Source organism: Gavialis gangeticus, unplaced genomic scaffold (assembly GCF_001723915.1).
Source record: "Gavialis gangeticus isolate Ggan-Ray unplaced genomic scaffold, GavGan_comp1, whole genome shotgun sequence".
Classification (NCBI taxonomy): domain Eukaryota; kingdom Metazoa; phylum Chordata; order Crocodylia; family Gavialidae; genus Gavialis; species Gavialis gangeticus.
This window is the reverse complement of record NW_017729026.1, coordinates 20,497,563-20,523,239: the sequence shown is the minus strand read 5'-3', so window position 1 is coordinate 20,523,239 and position 25,677 is coordinate 20,497,563. Positions and strand designations below refer to the sequence as shown.

Sequence of the window (25,677 nt, the reverse complement as noted above, 5' to 3'; positions counted from 1 at the left end):
CCTGGTCGTAAAAGGCCACCAGGTTGGTCTGACAGGACCTGCCACTGATGAACCCGTGCTGGTTGCCCCTGAGCATGCAGTTCCCTGCTAGCCCCTCCTGGATGTGTGCCAGAATAATTTTCTCGAACAGCTTGCCCAGGATCGAGGTAAGGCTGACTGGTCTGTAGTTCCCTGGGTCCTCTTTCCTTCCCTTTTTGAAGATGGGAACCACGTTGGCCCTCTTCCAATCCTCCGGCACCTCTCCAGAGCACCACGAGTGTTCATAAAGCCGTGTCAGGGGACTTGCTTTCAAAGACCTATAAGCCCTAAATTCATGAGAGAGAGGTCTGTATCTGTATCCAAAAACTAAAATTTGGGGTGGAAATCAGCTGATATAGCTGCAGAAAGAGGTTATACACAAAAGAAAAGTACTAAATAACTTATTGGGTCAGATATTTCCATCAATATTAGGTATAGTAGCTCTGCACAAAAACTTTTTCATATGGTGTCCAGCAACACAAACAGATTCTAAACCTCTTTCAGATAATATTTTAGTGTATGATATGGAGGGACTGTAGTAGCCAAAACATGCCTCTTCCCTTGACTGATATCAGAGAGAAATTACGTAGTCTGAAACCCGAAACCGATTCTGGCTCTTTCCCCTTTCCAGAGAGTTGCAGGACACATCTGCAGCTCAGTAACAGACTCTTGACTGAACATATCTGCATTAGGGGAAAAAATAACTCTTCAATACTTCTTCAGACACCATTCCTAACTGCCAGGGTGACTGGGAAGACTGACCTCTTGCTTTTCCACCAAATAGTTAAAACTCCCACTCAAATACATTGTAACACTAAGTCAGGAAACTGCCAGTGGTACCTTGGTATTAAAATATTTGTGTGTGATTTGTCAAGTAATTTAACCTCTTAATAATGAGGAAGATCTAATTATTATTCTCTTTGAATATTCAGCAAATTTCCTACTAATCAAATTGTCATTCTGAAGGGTGGAAAAACAATGGGCAATCTTCTATAGATAAATAAGGTACCAATTCATCCATGTGAACAGCTGAAAATTATACACAAAGTTATAAACATTCATAAACCTGTAGGAGTTTGGGAAAAGGTACAACAAAAGGAAACCTTGAGGATCCCTTATTTAGAAGAAGTATATAAGAGACTTAACTAGTCATACAAGTCAATATTTGCAAAACTGGGAGCAGAGAGTGGGGCTTATAATGCAGAACATATACAACTCTTGATGAGATTTGTGAGCATTCAGCAGTTCTTGTAAATCATACTGCTTTAATTATTTTATGAATGAACATGGGTTTAAGAATTTATTTTTGGCGACTAGTTTGGTGGCTAGTTTTAAAAAGCTGGGCAACAATGCCGTTTACAGTGCAAGTATAAGGAAATGCAGAGCACTGGGATCACTAATAGATTGTAATTGCTTTCTTGAAGGATATTGATTTCATAAACATTATAGACATTAGGGGCTAGAAGGGACCTTGTTAGATCATTAAGCCCAGCCCCCTGCCATAGGCAGGAAGTCTGCTGGGGTCAAATGAGCCCAGCAAGATAAGCATCCAATCACCTTTTGAATGAATCCAGAGTAGGTGTTTGCACCACCTCTGGGGGGTAGTCTGTTCCAGACCCTGAACACTCGGACTGCAAAGAAGTTTTTCCGTATGCCTTCCAGAAGTTAGTGGCTGTTAAACCTTGCTATCCCCTGGAGAGCCCTGGTGAACAACTGTTCTCCTAGATCCTGGTACACACCCCTTATATACTTATAGGCAGCCACCAAATCACCCCTGAGCCTTCTCTTTGTCAGGATGAAGGATCCCATGTCCCTCAGCCTCTCCTCGTAAGGCTTGCTCTCTTGGCCTTTGATTATGCGGGTGGCTCTCCTTTGGACTCTCTCGAGCTTATCTACTTCCCTTCTGAAGTGAGGGGCCCAAAACTGGATGCCGTACTCCAGCTGCAGCCTCACTAAGGCCGAGTAAAGTGCGAGGATGATGTCCCTGGTTTTGCTTGAGATGCATCAGTGGATGCATGCCAGGGTTTCGTTTGTTTTGCACAAGCACATGGTGACCAGCTTCCCTTTGGACATTCCAAATGGTCTCTTCCATTTGGAAGCTGGTCACTGTGTGCTTGTGCAAAGATTCAAGGAGACGCATATTAACTTTTGAAGAGCCGCATGTGGCTCCAGAGCCACAGGCTGGCCACCCCTGCTGTATAGGAAATAATTCATGGGGCCAGAGAGAGAAAGTGAAAACTGGGGATTGATTTGTTGCCAAGTGCTTGGACTACAGCTAAGGTAGGTAAATCCCAGATCTGGTTCCTGCCCTGGGGACTATTTCAGATTTTCTGCAATAGCTGTTTAATATAAAATGTAGATACAGGCGTGGACAAGGGGACTGGAACCCCCACCTACTCCTAATGTGCTGAGTGCCCTACCCTACAGTACTGACATGGCTAAAATATAGAGTGAGGAGTTTAAATACTGAATTTTTATAAATCTTAGCCTGATCTAGAAGCAAAAATAAATAATTGTACAATGTTTTCAGCATGTCTTGAGTCTTCCCTCCCCCTAGTCTGTAAGTAAGTAGGTGGTATGGATTAATTAAAGGCCACCTGAATCCCATTGTACCCAAAATCATATGTCTGTAAATGATCATTAAGGCTGTGGTCCGTTGCACTGACACACTTCATCATCAATCTCTCCATCATGGTATGATATTAGAAACAAGTATAAACTAAATACAAAGTGTATTGTATACACTAATTTCAATGATGGATGAAACAAAGAAAATTCTGTAATTTCAAAACTGAGTAAATTATGACATAATTCTTGGTAACATTAGCATTTGAAAATGCCAAGCTTGGTGCTCATAAAGTTTGCAATGACCAATTTACCTGCCACATTACAATACCTTCACAGGTATGACACTCACTTTCATTAATGGGAGTAGTTACTTGTTATTTGTGCACATGAATATAATTCTACACACACACAGAGTGGTGAATCTTGGGTGGTGGGCAAATAACAGTCATATAGCTACAGCCCGCTTTGATTCCTGGGGCAAGTGTAGGGTGAAGGGACCTGGCTCTTCGTCAGGCCATCAGATAGATGTGGTCTCTCCAACCTCCCACCACAAGGCAGAAAAAGACTGCTCCCACTCCTTCTCCCATTGCCCCCATTCCTGTAAAGCACCCCAGGCTGCCCAAGCCTGGAGCTTTGTCTGGGCCTGGGGCAAGGAGCTCAGACTGCCTTTCAGCATGCTGTTCCATAAGGTCACAACCCCTTCTTTAAAATCCTAAATCTGTCCATGCATACATACACTGTGGTATTTGATAAAATCTAGCATTTTGCAGCTTCAAATCCCAGGACATCATTCTCCCATTGTACTCGGCCTTGGTGAGGCCGCAGCTGGAGTACTGAGACCAGTTTTGGGCTCCACAATTCAAAAAGGATGTGGAGAAGCTTGAGAGGGTGCAGAGGAGAGCCACACGCATGATAAGAGGTCAGGAAAACAGACCTTATGAAGAGAGGCTGAGAGCCATGGGACTCTTCAGCCTGGAAAAGTACAGGCTCAGGGGTGAGCTGATGGCCACCATTAAGTTTATCAGGGGTGCTCATGAGGATCTGGGGGAACATCTGTTCACCAGAATGCCCCAAGGGATGACAAGGTCAAATGGTCACAAACTCCTCCATGACCATTTCAGGCTGGATATAAGAAAGAACTTCTTTACTGTCCAAGCCCCCAAGGTTTGGGATAGACTGCCGCTGGAGGTGGTTCAAGCACCTACTTTGAACACCTTCAAGAGACATTTGGATGTCTGTTTTGCTGCGATCCTATGATCGCTGCTGACTTCCTGCCCCTGAGGCAGGGGGCTGGACTGAGTGATTTTTCCGAGGTCCCTTCCAGCCCTAATGTTTATGAAATCTATGATTAGGGTACTCTCCTGTAAATTCAGAGATGTGAATCTGAACCTCTCTGGCTGAAGAAAGCTTTGAACCCTGGTCTCCCACTTTTTAGGGGACTACTCAAACCACTGGTTTGTGCAAAAGCAGGTAGTGCCACCTGCAAGCCAGTCTCTTGAAAATAAGGGACTGACTTAGGCACCCAAGTGTGAGGAAAGTAGATTAAGGCTATGAATTTTAGTCTCACATACATATGTACACTCAAGGCTGCAATGAGAATTCACAGATATTGCCTCAGAGACAAAATTTCAGACATCCATTTCTCCTTTACATTTACTGCCTGGTTTGCAACCCCCACTGAGCAGGCTGGCCATTAGGGCTAGGGACAGACATTCAAAAAGCCTGAGCCTGAATTGATTCAATCCTTGCAGGTTAGTAAAACCTCGCTAGGCTGAACCTATTTGTAACCGCACAGACATGCTTTCCGGACTGAAGAAATGCAGGCACATGCCTGCAGTGGCTCACGCTAGAAGTCAGGGGACACTAGGAATGCTAGAGCAGCCCTTCCCTCTCTCCCACAGGGCTGAGCTGAGGCGGGAGGGGGGGAGGCAAGCAGGATGCGCCAATTAGGGAGGGGAAGCTCCGATTAGGGAGGGGTCCCCCTCCCTCCCTCACTGCTCCTGACCAGCCCAGCAGGGAGGTGATAACAGAGTATTTAGCACCCCATCACAACAAAACAAAAGGCTCTCTCATTAGTTCAAACTCTTCTTAAAGAGCTTTTTCCAAGGAAAAAATGGAGGGACACTACCAGCTACCTGTAGATTAGCTCCAAAAAGCCCTCAGTGGACACCGTCCTGTCTGCCTTATACAAACACCTTTCAGCATTTGCTAGTGTACCACATTCTGGCTATGGTTCATGCTGTGGGAGAGGAGAAGGAAGAATCCCTGCTTGAGCAGCGAGGGGTAGGGGCGGTTGCATGGGGAAGCCAGGCAGATGCTGGTGTGCCTGCCACCTCTGCCAGAGCTCCAGCCAGGTAGTAGAAGGGCAGGGCCAGCCCTGCTCCCTGGAGCAGAGAGCTCTGCCCAGGGCTGCAAAGCATTTGGGATGCTGGGAGACTCTGGTTTAAGTTAAACCAGGAAAGGGTCTTGGACAGACACTGCATAAACCTGTTCGACCCAAATCAGTTAAGTCTGATACTACATTGAATCAGGTTTATCTCAAATTTCTGTCAGCTATTTTCAAATTGGTTTATGTGCACTGAATGTCTGTTCTGTTACAGATTTAAACCAGTTTTTGATCGCTTAAACCAGTTTGTGTGTAAATGTCTATCCCTAGCCTATGAATCCTATTCCTAGGAACCAAAGTCTCACCATTTAAAGTTTAAAGAACTTAGATATCCAACTCAGATTTGTGAATTTCATTCCTTGACCTAGGCTTATAACTTCCTGGATTGGGAACACAGCATCATCACTCCTAAGTCCCTTTATGAATCTCAGCCTTAACGTGCATACAGTATTCTGAACTTTTGTTTTATAAGAAGTACAGTTAATACCATTTAATTTCAATGTTAGATTATAGGCTTTAAAATCATTCAAAGAGTCTTGATTTTAAGAATCTTTTTTCCTGGCTTAGACCAGAAAGTTTCTCTTTGGAATGGTGGGTGGTCACATGCATCATGTATTTGTGTTTAAACCACAAAGCAGAACACAACCAAAGCATCTCCTCACAGCTTTACAATATGTGCCCTCTTTTGCCTTACTGCTCCAGTAGTTATTTAGGGGGAATTTAACAAGCATTGTACTTCTGGCTTTAAAACTTGCATATACTTTAAATAAATGTAATTGTATCATCTTTTAAGGAAAATACTTTTATTTTAGAATTTTTATGCAGCCATTACAGGTACACAATAACTACTTATTTCTGTGATAAAGATTGCTTTTATATAAGAGAACAGCTGGAACTTTTAATTTTAGAGGTGGACAGAGCCTCAGAAACTCAAGAAACAAGGTGCTTTACAACATATAGCACGCTTCTAGAATTACTGTTAGTCCTAATGTTAAAAATAAGACAGCATTTTGTGAAGTGAGCGTAGGGGGAGAAAAGGGATATAGACAGACTTTCCAGATATTCTGCAGTCACAGTTTTCATTTAAAGAAGCATGTTTCTCTGCTATGTTTGTGAAGAAAACTTTAGAACAATGTCCTATCTAACTAACGCAACCATTAGTAGAGGTTGCAAAGAGCCTGAAATAATAGCCTTGAGCTATAAACTACTTTACTCACACCAACTCAAATTCTAGTGGTGATTCTTTAAATAGCAGCATTACTAACTGCTTCACTATTCACTAGATATATAAAAAGGGAGAAAGTATTACAATATGAAGATTTTTTAAATCTTGCATGAAGGCTTTTGTTAGGGGAAAATCTTTAACAATATGAATGGCAGTGTTCACAATTAGCTACATCAACTTAAAAAGGAGGGTTCTAGTATCAAAATGTTGTGAAATACCAATATAGACAGCATCCTGAGAACAACTGATAGCTTTAATATCAGAATAAACTTGTAAGATGTGCTCCACTACTTGTGCTTGGATTTACTGCATGGCACTCCTTTGTGTCTGTACTGTTGGGAGGAATAAATATAATACAATTAACTGTAGATAAATAGTGAATGGGCTCTTTATAAGAAAGAGGCCCACCATAATGAGATTCCACCCTTTTTCTAAGAAACAAAGACAGGTTTCTCTGTAGCACTGTCACTCCCACTGGTTAGTTTTTGGTTCAACCGTACAGCTGGGCAGTATTTGTTTTCCGTAATAATTTGCACCATGTTGCTTTCTTGTTTAGTTAAAACAGTTGGCAGGAAGAAAAGAAGGACAGGTGAATCTGTGTTACTATGGTTCCTGTTTACAGTGCAGGAAAGCAGTCAACACAGAAAAGGCACAGAGAGAGAGAGAGAACCTACTGTTTGTCAGGAAAGTTCCTATATTTTAGTTCAGATTTCTACTTCCCCATCTAGAAACCTATTCAAATTGTTCCTCTTTCTTTCATCCCATTTTCTTTATTTTTAAAGAAGGTTAAACTTGAAGAATGATGAACAGATCTTTCATTGGGTTAGTTTATATTATGGCTGCTTATTTCTAAACCCTTAAAATTAGAATTCCAAATGTAGATCTTATCAGATCAAGTAGATGCCATTTTTTTCTCTAGCACATTCCCACTGACAATATGAAACCTTGCCCACATCATCACTTTGGGCACAAACTGATGCACAAAGAAAAAAAAAAGCTAGAAGGAACCTACCTTCATAGAACATTCTATCCCTTTATAAAATTGTACTCTCAAAATGAGTGAAATCAAGGCCTCAAAAGAACATTCCCTACACTTATAAAATGTTACTATTAAAATAACAAGCAGTTGCCCAAATAATTTTAAATTAAGAGGCTCCGACTGGGAAAAAGTATGAAAAGGAAGGAAGGAAATACATACCCTAACCCTGTCAGGTCACGGGGCTCAGAAGAACTACCTGAGTGTTAACCGGGCAACTCTGTTAAGATGTAGTGTGGTTCTCTAAATGAGCAAAAGTCTTTGATAATTTCCTATTAATTGGGCCAGCTGCCTAAGGGTGTACGTAGGCAAAACGGGGGCCCTAAATTGAAGCAGTGGGTTTTTTAAAACACCACTTCAATTTAAGGCAAAGTAAACCCCTGTGTCGTGTACACCCATGTTGTACATGCCTCTCCAGTAACAGGGAGGGGAAGGTGAGCTGCCAGTGGGCAGAGCAGTCCCAGGGCTGCAGGCAAGGGGCCTTGGGCTTCCCTCTGCAGCATCAGCAGCCCCCCCCACCCCCGGGGGTACCTGCCCACAGGTACCTGGCTCAGGTGGTCCCAGGGACCACAGCCATGGAGGGAAGGACTGGGTCCCCGCACAGCTCATGCAGTCAGGCTCCAGGGAAAAAAAAATTGTCTTTTAATAACAGAAGCTCCACCCAAAAAAAATTAGCAGTGGGTGCACACATTGTTGTGCTAAAGTTACTGGAGCTGGTGGAAATATCATTAACAATTGTATCTCTAACCCACACTAAAATTTGTGATTAACCATAATATGGTAAGTCCAACCCTGACTCTGCAGCTACAAAATTACAACAATAATGGATTTGGAGCATTTTTACTGTATTAGAAGATGGAAAAAAAAAATTTTAAAAGGAGTGAGGAGGTATATACCTAAGCTGTGCAGAGCCCAGCTCCTTAGAATTGGAAATAGAGGATCCTCTACTGCTTGGATTCTTCCCAGCTGGAGGGAAGTATACAGAGGCTTCATAGACATAAATGTTTTCTCCTGCTATTCAGGCTGTTTCTTTATATACCAAAATATTTGGTAGAATATTTTTTGTACTATTACACATTTAAGTCCTCAGGAAGTGAAATGCCATATACAGATCATGGGTGACTGTGTTAAATTAAACAAATGCCTATCTTTAATCGCTTGATTAGTATCAAGCATTCCAGGTACACCCAGACAGAACACACCTGCCTCTGAAAATACCAAGTACACCCTAACATTTCATTGACAACAATATTGTTAGTATGAGAACAGCAGGTGCAGTAAAAGTCAGCAAGGAAGAAGTTATTTACTAATCAACATAAAAATTAAGGACCTTATTCTCTCTATCTTGAATACTCATATAGCACCCCATTATTTTAGTCTTTAAGTGATCCATACAATATTTAATGTTTGTGGCAGGGCAGAGCCTGCCCTGCCCTGCCCTCCCCCATCACAACACAGCTGGCTAAAGAGTAATAACTATCTTTTCTCTCTGGCACTTTCTTTATGTTGACCAGCACTGATTTGTTCGGATAGGGACAGAAGTCACACATAAAGCAGTTTAAGTGATCAGAAACTGGTTTAAACCTGTAACAGAACAGAAGCTCAGTGCACATAATCCAGTTTCAAAATGGCTGAAACTAGTTTAAGACAAACTTGGTTGAATGTAGCATCAGATTTAACTGATTTGGGTGAAACCAATTTATGAAACTTCTGTCTCAGCCCCCTTCCTGGTTCAAGTTAAATCACAGTCCCCCAGCATGCTTTCCAGCCCTGGGCTGGGCTGTCTGCTCCAGCAAGCAGGGCTGGCCTCGCCCCTCTGCTCTCTAGCTGGAGCAGTGAGGGTTGGCTGACAATTGTGGGATGCAGCCAAGTCTACAGAAACTACCCTCCCTCCCCCACCCCCCAGCCCCAGGCAAACCCTGGCTAGGGTCTAGGGCCAGGGAGGGGGGCTAAATACCTTTTCCCCTACTCAAACTTACTACTGGCTGCAACTGGACTACAAAATGCAGAGGCAACTGGAAGCAGGAAAGGGAAGCCACCAGCAAACCAAACTTGCAGAATCCTTCTCCTGTAATTCTGGACTACAAATCCCAGAGACCTCAGGGGTAGCAGGAAGAGGAAGTGAACACACAGCCAGAGAGCTGTACTCTAGCATCACCCCTTCAACCCCCCGCCCCCCCCAGCTTCTGGCCTGAGTCACTGCAGACATGTGGCTGCATTTTCTGAATCAAAGGTAAATGTCTGTTCACTTCTGTTTCAATTTAATCTGTGCAGTTTAGACTAACCTGCAAAGACTGAACTGATTCAGCCTCAGGCTTTTTTGAATGCCTTAGGGACTAATTACAGCGCAAGATGCCACTCAACATGAATAAGGGTGGCAGAATTCCAACTGCTCAAAAATAGATTTTGGCCACCTAGTAAAATGCATCCTTTGACATGTTTGTGTGATAATCTAGACTCTGCCCTCCATACATAGTTACCTTCATCCCAAGAAGGAGCCTTCTGCTAAGAGAGAAGCACAGATGAGCAAAGTTATCCTTAGTGGTGCCTCTGTTTGGACTTTCCAAACACAAGAATCCAAACAGATCCATTTTTGTTATGAAGGCATAAAGAAAGGTGCGAAAAATTCATGGTTAGGGAGAACCATTTAATCTCTGCCATTTTCTCCCATTGTTTTCCCTACCTGCTCAACATTACCACAGACTTACCTAGATTGAATTAAAAGGCCCTGCTACACATTCAAATTAAAGCTTGATAGATAACTATGGAGCTGTTACATATTTTCAAGCACTAACTTTACAGCTGGTTAGCTCTTTTTATAGATGGATAGATATTTTTATCATGTGATGCTTATTTTGTACATTTAAATTTATTGTGTGATTAACTAGTTAATTGAGCAATCTATGTAACCTGTCATAGAGGCCAAAGAGAGGTAATTCCCTTTGTAGTTTTACCTTGGCTAGAACAAATGAACTGTTTTGTCTGGAGCCAAACAAGTTGGGAAACCCAAAAGCCAACCCCAGAGGTGTAACAAGGCAGCCAGTCACCTAGGGCAGCTGCAACGCAGAGGCAGCAGCAACTTCCAACTGATACCATACTGCCAATGCAGCTATGTGACCTCAGCAGCAGCTGCTGTTTTTCCTTTGCCCCACAACAAATCAGTGCCCAGGGGTGCTGCCCTGGTTCCCCTGCCTCAGCTACAGGGGAACCAGGGCAGCCGTCTACCCCAGAGAATAAACCTCTGGGATCTCCCAGGCCAGTGACTGCAGCCACCTGCCCCTCCTTCCAACCCTAGAAGCATAAGAGGAGTGGGAGTAGGGGTCTGAGCTGGGCTGTAAGGCCTGGCTCCACTCACCAGCCTGCAGCAGAGTACACCAGTCAGAGCATGGGGTGGCCACCATGGGGCCTGCTGGGGAACAGCTGTGGGTACCATTTGTCTGTGGGGTGCTGGTCAGTGGGCATTTTAGCAGAAATTGCATTGCCTCCCACAGGGCCCAGGCATCATGACATCCTTAAAAGGATCTAAAGGCACCCCAGGGTGCCACAGCAATCAACTGAGAATCATTGGTCTAACTGATGCCCCCTGTGTCAGAAAGTCTATTTTTAATGCCTCCAGTTACAAAGTGGAAGGAAAAAAATATAGAATCTCGTGATATTTGAACAAGAAACCTGTCATGACAGATGATACCCAGTGCTGTCTTATGCCGGAACGAAAAGAACATAAACATGTAGATTGACTTTATCAGACAGATAGATACTGTTCACTGTATATAGTACAGATAGATAATTTCAATGTTTTGGGGGGAAAAAAACGGGTAAAACAACTATATATTGTAATCAACAAAAATGAAGTCTGATGATAAATTTTAGAAGATCACCATGGATCCATACACCATACAGCACATGGGCATGGAAATGTCCATTCCTATAACACTGGAGGTAGAACCTAGAGGGCTTATGACAGGTAAATCAAAAAGTAATAAAAACAAGGTAACTAAACATTTTTTCTATTCTCAATAACTTAGATTTCTTCCTAAGTCAAACTCCTTGAAGGAAACTTCTTGAAAAAAGGACCCTTCAGTTGCGAGCTGAAGAAGCTCCCCTTCAAGATTCCGAAGCAAAAACAGAGATGGCAAAATTTAATATTCCCTCTGTTGAAAAAAAAGAGAGAGGTTAAAAAAAAAAAGGAAAGAGAAAAAAATGTGATACTCCAACAAGGAGAAAAGAAGGACTGTTCAGCGCAAATTATGCACGCTGTGGGAGATAACCTCATATCAAATCTTGAACATTTAGAAAGATAAGAGAGAGTAGGGTAAATAAGATTCTGCTAAGTCCTAGAGAAGTTGCTTTGACAGTATTTCTAACTGTGACAAGAAACAGAAACCCTGGAAAACTTGCAAGGAAACCAGTTCTTGAAAGAGAGCAGGGGTCAGAATTGGAGCACATCAGCATTTCTCTGGTGGCTTCAGAGAAATGCTGTTCAGCAAATTAATTTTTTGTGGTTCAAGAAAAATAGTCTTTTGAATATGAATGAAAGAAGTGCTGCCTGACTCAGTGTACAAATGCAATGCACTAGACAGAGCCTGCAAATTAAGGTCTCCAGAGTACAAACAAAACTTCAAGCTACCCAAAATTGGTTCCCAGCACGAAGACTCCTCAGCTAGTGTAAGGTAGAATTACTGAGTCTTAAGTATCAGCCAAAGCATCAGGAATGTCAGGGACATATTTCAGAGACAAAGGATTTATCTCAATAAGTCTAACATCGTTCCTCTAAAGACTGAAATATACTTCTGCAGATAGTAAAATAAGGCATATTACTTGTCCCTAATCAATGTTATCTCTGAAGCTTAATGATATTGTGTTGCTGTCTATTCCTGTGGTAATCATTTTAGCAGAAACATGCATCTGTTCTTGGTTAATAAATGGATCTTTTGGCTAAAGATCAAATGTAGCTAACCTCAATATACACATAATAATATGTCCTACCAAGGCTCATGCCACTAGTGAAATAGCCTATTCTCAATGGATTTCTAAATGATCAATTTTATATGCTTACTCCCAGATGAATGCACCCAAATTGATCTAAGATGACTTGGATGCTAAACAGTCCTGAATCTGGTTAGTATTTGGACAACAGGTTGCTTTGGAATCCCAGGCACCAAAGATAGAGTCCAAGAAACCATGACTGAAAGCTTAATTTTGTCACATTGCCATAGATGGGCGGGAACAAAAAGAAGGATGAAGTTAGTGCAGAGAAGTCTTGCAGAAGCGGCCAAATATTTGGATGCTTTGCCAAATTATATCAGACATTAACAAATCCAGTGTATGTTACTTTGCTTCATCCATCATCTTCCTTTTATAATGCTACAGGTTAACTTCAAATATTCCAAAGAAAAGGATGCAATACTCACAAACCATAAATAAAAACAGATCTCAGCCCTTTTAGAGTACGGTTCCCTACCTCGTTCGACTTTAGCACCTTTCATTAAATGCAAGGCACATCTCAGAAAATGCCAGTTCTTAGTTTTCAGTTGTTTTTTGACTACAGAAAAATAATAAAGCTTGTGATGCAAAGAACTCTGAAAAGTCCGCAATAGGTCAGACTGTTTTAACATTATAGATGCCTGCTTGAAAGCTGAGGGTTTATCTTGTGAATTATGTTTGTACATCTAACAATGCTCACATTGCACGGCACCCCGCAGCACCCTTGAAAGAACCTTGAGGCATCCCAAGGTGCTGCAGCACACTGGTTGAGAATCATTGCTTTAGAGACACACTCATCATTGTATTTTGTGGCAGTTTTATAGCTTGCTAAGCCTTTAACTAATTTAATACAGTTACAGTTATTTAGACTGCAAGCTCTTTGGAACAGAGACCTAGTCTGACTCTTCAAAAAGTGCCCAGCATACTTGCCCAGCACATGCATACACGTGTGCGTGCGTGTGTGTGTGTGTGTGTGTAGCAGTATACAAAAATAATCATAGCAACTATCTCTACCAGGCATGATCTACCCAGTACTCCCACATATTTTAAAGCAGATGACTAAAGCATTTCGGAGATGAGAGTAACATAGATTATAACAAACCCTGTGGATATTTTGTCTTAACTAATTATTTGTTTAGGACCAGGTTATGATTTCCTTACTCATGTTGACTAGTTCTACTACTTATTGCACCATGGAAGTCAGGGAGACAGCTTGTTAGGTAAGGAACTTTTCAATCACAAGTCACTCTTTTAAGTCAAAAAGATCATAGTCATGCACATAAAATGTGTGTGCTACTTACGGCTCAGCCTCAATGCTTTCATCAGCAGCTACATAATTGGCAGGGATGTAGCCTTGGAGCTTGCGACCAGTTCGTGTTGACTCACTTGCCAGGAGAAGCCTAGCATACCACCAACCCTCTTGGGATGAATCCAGTACCTCGAGCTTATCCCCGGCACAGAAGCTCAGATCCTCCTCAGTGCGGGCCTGGTAGTCAAACAACGCCACAAACCTGCAGTTCTTCTGCTTTGGACAAGGCAGAGGAGGAAGAGGCTTTGTTTTATATTTGTTGTCTGGCTCAGGCATATTCCATGTTCCCTGGGAGAGGCTGCGTGGCTGCAAGTCATTCCCTACCAAGGCTGGATTGTGGATGACTTGGCCAGTCTTGTGTTTCTCACTCTGTTCACAGTCTCTGTCTTGGAATAGCCAAGGAGCACAAGACACAAAACACAGGCAGTGTTTCTGGCAAAAGTTCCCCATCCTGATACTCTTTCTTTGAGCCGCCTTCTCTCTCCTCCTTATTCTTTTTTTTCGTCTCCCAGATGCAACACTCTTAAGCAAATGTCTGCATCATCAACATTTTAGTTCTTTGTAGAATTTCTTTTCCCTCTTGGCACAAAATGAAATAAATCTTACTGCAGCTGGAAACTTCTCTTTCCAAAGCTCCACTGAGAGCTCATTATAAGGCAACTCCCGAGTCAGGAGTGAAACCTGAGCATTAAAGTGCAATAGCTCATATGGGGGAATTTTTCACTTCCTCGTCCAATCAAGAAAACACGTATGAACAGTGTATAGTCTGAAATCTTGGAGGAACAAAAAATCATTGATCCTTGTGTCCCCCACACAAAAAAAGTAAAAATAATGAGAAAATCTAAGCATTGATTCTTTGGTAGTTTTGCTGTTTCTGATGATTCTTTTCTTCTCTCAAATGAGTTCCTGTTGCGTAGTTAGTAGTGAATCTCTCTGCATGTTCTAGCTCTTAGTAATGATTAACCAGCCTGGTCAGCCTGTTACTTTAAACAGCCTGTGATGACATGAACTGCCAGAATATTTTTTGTATTTGCTTCCTGCTTTGCTTTGGTTTCTTTTCTCAATGGGAGCCCTGCTCACATGCTTCAGCCCCCCAGGCGCCCTCACCTGGGAGCACACCTGCCGCGTCTGCTGCTGCTTTCAACACACAAGGTTAGATTTGCTATGCATCAGGGATTTAGAAAATCCCCCTTGCTGTCCCTGAGGTTCTCAAGCTCAGTGTCATGATTTACAGAGAGAAAAATAAATATCTGGGACTTAAAGGATGAATTTTAATTCTTTCCTCATGCCTGGACCAAAGAGACAGGCACCTGGCCAAGACTCATTCTACATTGCTGGTAAATTGCACCAGCCTTGTAGTACAAATATCTCTTGTTATATCTGTCTGGTTGCAATGGCAACAAAAACAGAAAAGCTGTTCTCCCAGTCTACTTACATTTTTAAAGTACCTCTCACCACAGTCACTGGACACTATAATGGCATTCGGGCACTGATGTGACAAAGAGCCACTACAGGACAGATTCTGTACAGCACAGTTGGTGCTAGCAAAGCTTTCGGACAGGCAGAAATCTCCCTTAATGTAGGGAACCTCCTTCTTGGTTCTGCAGGGGGTGCACACTGTTCCAGAGCTGGCACGAGAGTTGTATCTCATAATGGCTCTTAAAGACAATTTAGGGCAGCTGTAGTTTATACTGTGCCCAGTCCACATAGCAGTAGAGATGTGAACAGTTCCCATCAGTTGACGTAGGGGCTCAAAAATTTCTCACATTCTTCACATATACATTTCCAGTAAAAATGCTGGGAAATGAACTGATGTGCAAATTCAGGTGTGTGGGAAAGAAAATGAAAATGCCTATGTTTATTATCCCAGGCACATTTGGGATTGTATTGGCAGGGGTGGGATGGAGAACCCTGGAGAAGCAATGTGGACTGGAGACTACCTGAAAGACTGAGACCAGAAATGCCTTTCACCCGGTACTAGCACTCCTTTGGATAGATGATTAGGGCTTGGTCTTTCTTACTATGCCTCATTTTCAATGTCCTTGGGGTGAAGTTGAACTGGACGCAGAGTAAAGGAGACTCTTAGAAGTCATTACAAACCCAGTGATCTTTGATCGCTGCAGTTCCTATCAAGTCTAATACTTAATTTAGCCCTGCTCCAGATTTTACTTCTTATTACAGCAGCCACAGTGCCTGTTCCATAAGCTGCCATTAGGTAAAACTCTCCTAATGAACCCCTGTCACATGCAACCTGCCCCCTCTTGAATAACAAGATATACGTATAGCCAGAAACGTCATTTTGGGGTTTTTTTGTAACACTTTATCAACTGCCTTCAGATTTTAAAGGCCTGTGGATGAAGGAAAACTGCAGGGTAAAAAATCAGACTCAGTCCAAAAGGATATTAGTGCTGATGCTATAAGTAACATTTAAATTACTATAGCTGGAAAAGATTTCAGAACAAAACAGTTTTCCTTTTTTTCCATTTGTTAGCATTATATGTAACCTGGTTTCACCCAAGTATGTGCTCCCCTCTCTAAATAGAAGGGATAGATAGCTAAGCAGAAGTGCTGTGGAAGGGATCTGCAAAATACCATCCACTTCCCTCTAATCTCTATAGAGTCAGGCCAGGACAAGGGATAACTTAAGTATCTATAAATGTATTACAATTTACAGGGAACTTTAGAAAATAACTGTTAATATATAACTGATACAGATATTTATAGATAATATAGGACTAATAATCTTGTTTCTCTACAATAGATGACCATAACCGGGGTTCAGGAAAGTTATAAGTAAACCCAGGTAAGTAATGGGGAAGGGTCACAGCAGAATCTCAATATAGATTTTACACTCTAATGTTAGTTTTCTTACTGATACAGGAGCACACAATTCACATATCATAAAACATAGCATACAATATTATAAAATATAAGGCACAATATCATAAATTATAAAGGCACAATAGAAGTAACTTTAAACTATTAAAAGGGTCCCTAAGGCCCCGCCACATTCCTGGGGCCTGGATTATGCTCGAGTGACCTGTGAAGTTGTTGCCCCTTTGGCCTCACACCAAGTCCCCTAGGCATCCCACAAACTCAAAAGGGACCTTTTCTGGACCTCCTCTCCAGGAACCCCTTTCTAAAAGGGCTTCCCCTCCCCTGTGGGAACCCAATTCCCCAGCAACTCATGAATCTGATGCCCAGATGGGGTTCCTCATCCCCTCAAGCGCGTGGCTCTCATTTGGAGAAGCCTGTGGAGCCTCTGGCTCCTCCTGGGCCACGCCCTGTTCAGAGCCTTGAGCACCATCGTGTGCTCATGGGGACTTTGGCTTTTGCTCAAGGTTGGAGACCCTTACGTGACTCCGGGCCTTGGTCAGGTCCTAGACCCTCCGTGCAGCGTCTCCTACACTGGATTCCTTGCCACATGCCAGGAGATGGAAACCTGAGCTACTGCGGATGGCTCCCAGAGTCTCGCTGGCTCCATACACCCGGAGCCATGACAGCACGCCAGGGGTTGCAGACCTGGGCCTCTTGCTCCTAGGGTCTGGCTCTGTGCTGTGCACTGGGAGCCCTGGCCGCATGCCAGGGGTTGCAGATCCAAGCCTCTTGCTCCCAGGGTCTGGCTCCGTGCACTGTGCTGTGTGCACCAAGTGGCTGGAGACCCAAGCTGTCCTACACAGGGTTTCCCAGGGTCTCGCCCTGTGCCCTCCACTGCACACTGACTGGGGTTGAAGCCATCCGCCACAAGGCATCCACAGGGGCTCTTGAAGGCAGCAGCATCCACCCACTCGGCAGCTCTTCCCCAGCTCTTTTATTCCCTCTGGGGGCTCCGCCCCTGGAGTGCTGTTGGACCTGCAAAGTGCAGTCCTCAATCAAGGCCAGGCCCTCTGTCTCACCCTGTGTAGGGGTGGGGAAAGCCCCTCCTTGGCCGTCGTCTGGTTGGTGGAACATTTTCACCAATCACAATGAAGATTTTCCCGAGCCCAGTGCACCGAGCTGTTATCGGTAAGTCCACCACATATACAAAACTTTGTGTATAGCCAGTTCCTAAGAATGTATTTGCTGGATATCCATTTGTAACAAAGGGGCCTCAGGGATAGGTGATAGTGATGCCACCTGGTGGTCCCATCTTCCTCTATCCTTTAAGCATCCTCCCCTTCTACTTACCTGCCAAGCCTTGGTATAAATATGTGCTTGTAAAAGGGAGGCTGCCCTAGGGACCCCTAAGCAAGATCTCATCCACTCTTGGGCTATGGTCTAATTGCTCATGACCTCATCTTCCTTTTAGCCATGCCCAAGCCTCGTGGATGTCGCCTGTCCAATCAGTTTCCCTCGGTCGGACCTCAGCCCATTTGACTTCTGTCCCTTCTCATGTGCTGGGCCTCTTAGCTCAGATCCACTCTGTTGGATGTGGCTTCTGTGTTGCTGTGCCCCTGGTCCTGTCTCTGCCTTTCTCTAAACTGCTGGGCCCCTGGCCCTGGTCTGCCCTTCTGTGCACAGGCCCCCTGATCTTGGTACATGCTTCTTGGTGTTGGACCCCCTGGCCATGTCTGTCCTTTGAGTGTGCATAGCCCCCTTGGCCTGGCTTCACCCCTTTTGGGTGTCATACCCACCCCCCTGGCCCAATCTGGTTTCTACTTGTACCAGGCTTCAGCTCCCCTCTCAGACTGCCTCTAGGTTTTAGACTGTCCCCGAGGCCTAAGCTTACAGTGTCCTGAACCAAAGGCTTTAGCAAGCTTCAAAACACTGGTGTGCCCTTGTCACCCCACTGTGGGTTAGCCCACAATGCATCCCTCTAGCACCCTGCTGTAGCCTCCTCACACTCCCCTTTCAGCTCTACCCAAAGCAATTGATTTAAACTATAACCAAGGAGTAAGCCTTGTGGCTAACAAACTAAATCCCCTCTGAGTCCAAACATAAACACTGGCTCCCTGCCTCCATAACAAGGCTTCCCCTTACCCCAGGTAATGTTCCCCTATAGCAGGCACTATGTTTTACATCCCAGGGAATTATGCAATTATGCACCTGCATAATTTTGCATGCAAAACATATGACTGTGCATAATTGCATAATATCACATAATTCCTGGGGGTGTAGCTGGTAAGCAGGGAGGGGTACTCCTGCCTGCAGGAGATGGGGGTGGCCGTGGGGATGTGCGGGGTTTGTGGATGAGCGTGAGCCCCTGTAACATATGCTCCTCACCCCATGGTGCAAAGCCCCTGCCGCTGGCTGCAACTCTGCTTGCCCTGGCCAGGAGTGCCTGCTGGTGGTGGGCCTTTGGGGCACTCCTGGCCAGGGCAAGCAAAGTTGTGTGCCTGGGACTGTCCATGGTTCCCACCTGCAGTGCCGCAAGCCCCATATACTGGCATGGAGCTAGCTCAATCTCGCTTGAAGGCCCACCAGCATTCCAAACTTGCCTGACTCCATGCCACCATATACAGGCCTCAGGATTCAACAGAGCCATGCACCTCTGGAGACTCTGTCTGCTGCTGCCAGGAGCACAGAGAGAGCCTGCTGGTGGCAGGGGCTGTGTTAGGGGGACATGTGGTGGCGGAGGCTGTGCCCAGGGGGCATGTGGAAGCAGGGGGTGTGCACTTGGGGGGCTGTGCATGGAGGAAACCCACACTCCCCCACAAACCCCACACACTCCCATATCCACACCCACCCACAAACCCCACGCATACCCCCACATCTCCATTGCCCTTCACAACCTCCCTGCCCCCACACCCACCCGCACCTTCACAAACCCTCACATACACACATATGACACTCCCCCCCAACCACACCCCACCCCACACACAAGTACCTGCATATATTTCTGAAGAAGGTTCAAATAGTGTTATATTTAATTTGTAAAAAAAAAAAAAAAGGGAATTAATTTTGCATAATTTGAATTTGCTGCACATCATTTTGAATTTTTCTGCACACAATTCCCTGGGATGTAATATTTGCCTTCCTTAAGACAGCCCCGATGCCAGCTAGAAGTTTGCCAGCAATCCTCTTGCTCTGGAGCTCTTGCTTCTGCAACTTCCCAGGCCAGACCAACTGTGTAGGCTCAGGCCCTAAGCTCATACACATGCTCATACACCAGTCAGGTGACTCAGCAGCCATCACCGATGTATTTATTCTGACCCTAAGGCCCTGCCTGCCTGCCTGCTTGTTTGTCCTTGTGGCTGCTCAGCTGCTGTTTACAGCTTTTAGCCCCTAAGTAGCCTCACTGTGGCTAGGGACAGAAGTGACACATGAACCAGTTTAAGTAATCAGAAACTGGTTTAAACCTGTAACAGAACAGAATTTCAGTGCACAGTAAACCAGTCCCAAAATGGCTGAAACTGGTTTAAGATGAACCTGGTTGAATGAAGTATCAGACTTAACTGATTTGGGTCAAACCAGTTTATGAAACTTCTATCCCAGACCGCTTCCAGGTTAAATCACAGTCCCCCGACATCCCTGCACGATTGACAGCACTGGGGTGATCTGTCCAGAGAGCGGGGTTGGCCCTACCCCTCTGCTCCCTAGTCAGAGCAATGAGGGCTGGCTGAAGGCTGGAGGGGAAGGGGGCAAAGACAGCTGGGGATGCAGTCCAGTCTGTGGCGGGGAGTAGGGAAGTGACCCCTCCAACCAGGCAAACCCTGGCCGAGGGTTGGGGCCAGGAAAGGTTCTTCCCACTCAAATTTACAGCTGGCTGAACTGTAGACTAAGATCCCAGAGGCACCTGGAAGCAGAAAGAAGAAGTGATGAGCAGCCCTGCAGAACCCTGTTGTTGTAATTCTGGACTGCAAATCCCAGACACCAAACACCCAGCCAGAGAGCTCTGCTCTAGTACCCCCAGCTTCTAACCTAAGCTACTGCAGGCATGTGGTTGCATTTTGAATCAAAGGGAAATGTATTGTTCAATTCTGTTTCAATTTAATCTGTCCATTTTAGATTAACCTTAAAAGACTGAATCGATTCAGCCTTAGGCTTTTTGACTGTCTGCAACTAGCCTGTCTGTCCCTTGTGCCTATTATTGCTGGGTTTGGGCTACAAACCAGCTAGCAGATAGCTAGTTCCTTAGCAGCTAGCTTTCCTTGAGCCACCTCACCCTGTTGCAGTTTCCTCTCAAGTAACAGGAGCCTTCTTGTTCCCTGGTACACCATTAAAATTGAATTATAGAAAATTTGGGTTGGAAGGGACATCAGAAGGTAATCCAGTCCAAACCCTGCTCAAAGCAGAACTATCCCCAACTAGTTCATCTCAGTAAAGGCTTTGTCCACCCAGGTCTTAAAAACCTCTAAGGATGGAGACCCCACAACCCCTCTTGGTAGCCTCTTCCAGTACTTTACTATCCTCCTCATGAGAAAGTTTCTTCTTTTATCTAACCTAAACTTCCCTTGCTGCAACTTGAGACCATTGCTCCCTGTTCTTTTCTCTACCAACAGTGACACAAGTCTAGCTTCATCCTTTTTGTAACCACTCAGGTAGTTGAAGGCTGCCATTCATAGAGTTATAGGATAATTTATAGAGATATGTCTAATCCCCAGTATCAAAAATTGCCCAAGGTTTGTTTAGAGTCAAATAATAACAACAATTTTTTCTGTATAAACTGTAGTTCCTAAATTACTAATCCAAAGGCAAAATATAAGCAAACAATACAATTGTTTGTAAAGTGCAAGTGGGTCTTATTTTCATTTTTTTTATTATTATTAATTTAATTACTTTTCTTGGATTGCCCAGTAAGCCCTAAAAGCTACTTATTAAATTTCATAGCTAGTTTAAAAATCTCCTGGACCATATGAGTATACATATAAACATTTTTAAAAACTCATCACCATTAAATTTCACAAGAGACACGTCAGAGAGACATTTTATTACAAAGTTCTCCAGATTTATTGCGAAATTTCCAGGATGTATTGCTTGCAGGCCCCTTTTCAAAATTATTGGCAGGAGGTCAGAAAAGTGAATGTGACTTCAAAGTTGAGCATTTCCCAAACATTACAGGATATTTGGCATGATATAAAGATCCTGCTACATCACCTTTTAAGAATTTGCATTAATAATTATGTAGTTTTCTTTAGCCTCCTAATTTATTTTCATTTTGTTCCATCATTTGTCTGACTAATTTGTCTGACTGACTACAGCTAAGATACTAATATGTCAAAATATTAATGAAGGATATGCTACATTAATCTAAATAGCCTGATAAAGAATAGCATGTACCATATTTATTCAAATATAAGATAACCCTGGATATAATATGACCCACCCATTAATTAGTTTCTATATATGGAAAATTTATAAATTTTCCACGTATAGAATCTAATTATTAGAGGCTTGTCTTGAATTTGTCCCCTTACTACTGCTGCAACATGGAAAATAAATCTGAGCACATCAGGTGGCTCCCTTGCCCTCTGTCCCACCAGCTTCTTCCCCCTTTCCCCACTGCCCCTTACTGTCAGACCCTACTCTCCCTGAGCACATGGAAGTGAGGGGCAAATTTTAAAATAGTGACTTTGAAATAAACATGCCTGCAGTAATTTGAATATAGTTAAATTACTACAGGTATCCTTATACTCATAGTTCATATAGAATTGATGCTTTTTACCTTTTCTGCAGCAAGTTTTAGCACAGGTACTCCATAAACATACTTTTAAGCAGTACTTTTGTACCTCCTTATACATTACAAACTATGCATGATATTAGTGTAAAGCCAACAGGCTATATTTACCATACAGTTCACTGGGCTGAAGCCCAGCAGAGTCCAGCCATGGTGACTTAGGGTGGCCATCATAGAGGACAGTCTGGTTGTCCTCTGTCCTCTATTGATATGAAACCAGACACCTTTATGTCTCTTGAAGAGAAAAATAGAGGACATAATGGCATTGGGTTTTGTATCAATAGAGGACAGAGTAACAGAAAACTGGAATGTCCTCTATGATGGCTACCCTAATGGTGACCCCACAGCACTGCTCAATATATGTGTGTGTCCCTGATACCATTCAGAAAAGTTCTACATGTGAATTATCCCCCTACTCATGACTGGAACCAGGTGTTCTTGTCATGAGTCCTGGGATACTCCAAAAATGTATACACAGATGAGGTGCAGGACAACTTGGCCTGGCCTCCCCTCATGGAGGGCAGGACCACACTAATCATATGTGGCAGGCTGAGAGAGGAGGAGACAGACAGATTCTAAGTGAACTGTCTGAGGCCCTGTTTGGTGATGTTTGTGAAACATTTAAGTCTGGTGAAGAAACAAGAGTCACTGGGAAGAAAGGCACTGCTTAGCTGTGGAAGTGAAGAGAAAGATGAAAGATATTCAACATAGTGGCTCACCATGACTTGAAAAAGAGTTGGTACTGAATGCAGTGGGCACTACCATGTATCTTATTCAGATGGCCTGCACTCTTCTATCTTTGTGGTAGGTTCTCATCAGTTGAATAGTCTGGCTGGAAGGCTTAGGTAGGATTGGTGACAGCAGCTGGAGCAGAAGTGGCAGCGTCAGCAGCAGCAACATTTGTAATGGTGGCAAGGAAAGAGATGAGATGGACTGCACCTGCTGGAGGAGAATGGATGAGAGCCAGGAGAAGGGAGCAGTTTTGCATGAGGATCTCGACAAGGCAAGGCTTTTGCTTAGGTATTTCAAAGCTAGAAATGACTCAACTGGATTTCGGCAGGGTGATACTGCAGGGGATGTTGAAGTTTTGTGTGCTTGATATGAATTGCCTAATTTAGATGCGGAGCAACTTGGACTGGGAGGTAACATTCAGGGATGAGACAACATACTGAACATTCTGGGATACATACAAGGAATACCAGAGAGACCCCATCCTGGCACATTTTGATTTGGGGGCTGTTGACGTTATCTGAGAAATACATCTTAATTGTGAATAGTCTATGGACTTTACTGAAGAAGACAATATAAGGTTTTGGCTATTGAGGAACTCTGAAAGAGTGGAGAATGTGGACAAGGTCCAAGACCCACATGGAGTGTGGGATAGGGCCTCGAGAGCCTAGGTATTACTCTGGATGGACTCAGTGGGAGCAGATGGAGTATGACACCTGGTTCTGGGAATCACCTTAGCAACCCACAAAAGGGTGGTGATTTACTATGAACAGCCAAAGTTGTGTTTGAAGTGCAAGAAGGAGGGACATTTGGCAATGGCCTGCCCATATGCAATTTGCATGGTGTGTGAAGAGGAGAGTTATGTGGTGTGAGAGTGTAAAAAGGAATGGAAATGTAATTTGGGCAGAGAATCAGGTCGAGTTCTGCCCCCAAACATTTGCAAATACTATTAAAAGAAAACAAGATGAAGAGAGTATAGCACCATAAAGCAGGCAGGCAAAGGGGGCAGAAGGACTGAAGGGGGTGTAGATAAGGGAAAAGGAAACAAATGAGACGGGGACAATAATAGGCCAAGAGTGGGCCCACAGAGGTGGAGGAAATGAGAAGAAAGGGAAAGGGGATGGGAATGGGGACCAGGGAGGACAGGAGGAACAGGAGGGGAAGGGAGATACTGTGGGGAGAGGGAGACGAGGTGGGGATTAGTGGAGTAGAGAAGATGGAGGGAGGGAAAGGGTCAGAGGTAAATTGGGAGGGAGCAATAGAAGGAATTGGGGAAGGAATAATGGGGGTGAGGAGGGTTAAGAAACAGGATAGGGAATTGGGGAAAAAGAGAGAAGAGGAGGAGGAACAGGATGATGATCTGGAGTAGTCTGGAGGATTCATGAAGCAGAAACTAGAGTGTCAGGTGTTTGAGGGAAGATGGAGATGCATGAAGCAAGAAAAGGAGATGAACAGACAACAGATGTCTCCCTACAAGTCCCTCCCCTCCCAACCCACTCCTAGTCCCACAGCTCTCAGGTTCATTGGGGCCTGCAAAGGGACTCCAAAGTCCCACCAGGGTAGAGTTCTTAGGGGAAGGCAAAGTACAAATTTTGCTGCATGTAATAGACATGGTGAAAGTAGAAAGCAGAGGAGGAAAAACAAAAGAGGAGAAGGAAGATTGGTCTTAAGTTTGGAACTGAAAGTGAAGTCATGCCTAGAACTTGGTGCATAGATTGGACTTGGAGCGTAGCTGGTAATATCTTGAGATAAACATGATCATCACGCTAATATTGGTTAACGTAAGGAGCATTCACAGCCATGTAAAATGGGTGGGGATGGGCCACTGTTTAGACCAGATGGATGTAGATGTCATATGCCTGCAGGAATATAGTATCCTAAGACAGAATGATCTTAGAAGAAGGAAAAATGGTCCGTCTGTATGGTCCAACACTAATGAGAACATGGTGGTGGGTTTGGCAGTACTGATTAAAGATCCACAACTGCAACTAATAAGCTATCAGGCAATAACTGTGAGAAGAGTGTTACACGTGATCAGGGAGAAGGGAGAGCAAAGGTTTAAAATAATGAATGTTTATGCACTGGCATGCTGTGTCGTCTTAGAGGAACTGACAGTTCTCCTACTGGAAGCACTGCCTCTAATACTTGTTGGAGATTTTAACCATATATTGAAGGAAGGAGATAGGATGGGGAGCAATGCCTCAGGATTAGATAGGTCTTCATGGTTACTGGCAAGGATGGTAGCAGAGCATAAAGTATAGGACATCCAAAAGGCAGTGTCTGGAGTTGAGGGTAGATTTATTAGAGTGAATGCAGCAGGCCACTCCTGGTCCCATGTAGACTTCATTTTTGGGTCTGTAGACTAGACAGCTTGAGCAGCAGAAAGGATACCAGTCTTCTTCTCAGACCACCTGCTACTGAGGACAGTGTTGAAAGTGAGAGAGCAAGGAACACCAGGTAGAGGGCAGCGGAAGTTAAACACAAGGCTATGGGAAGATAAACAAGCGTGCAGATGGTATAAGAGCCACTGTGAAGAATGGGGAACAATTAAAAGAATGTGTAAACACAGAATGAGATTGTGAGAAGATGTTAAAGAAAGAATGCAAGCTTTTTTTCAGAATGCGGGGAAAAGAAGGGCCTGGGAAAAGCAGAAGAGGCTTACAAGACTGCATTGGAGACTGCAGCATCTCCTATGACTGGCAGAGAGGGGATTCCTGATAGTGGAGAAAATCTGAAGAATCTACTGAAGTAGTGGTTTAGAGAGAGGACTGAAAAAACATCTTTATTGTGAAGGCCTGGGCAAGTAAAAAAATGGTCCTTTTACCTT

General features: G+C 43.9%; 1 protein-coding gene across 1 annotated transcript in view; it reads right to left on the bottom strand.

The window, feature by feature from the left end:
- The window catches only part of FRK (fyn related Src family tyrosine kinase), a 108,245-nt gene extending 93,768 nt beyond the window's left edge, over window positions 1-14,477 (bottom strand). Inside the window, exon 1 of the mRNA XM_019520067.1 lies at window positions 13,518-14,477. Coding sequence (XP_019375612.1) covers window positions 13,518-13,975 — 458 coding nt within the window. The 5' untranslated portion in view covers window positions 13,976-14,477. The remainder of the gene's footprint in view (window positions 1-13,517) is intronic.
- Window positions 14,478-25,677: the final 11,200 nt, after the last annotated feature.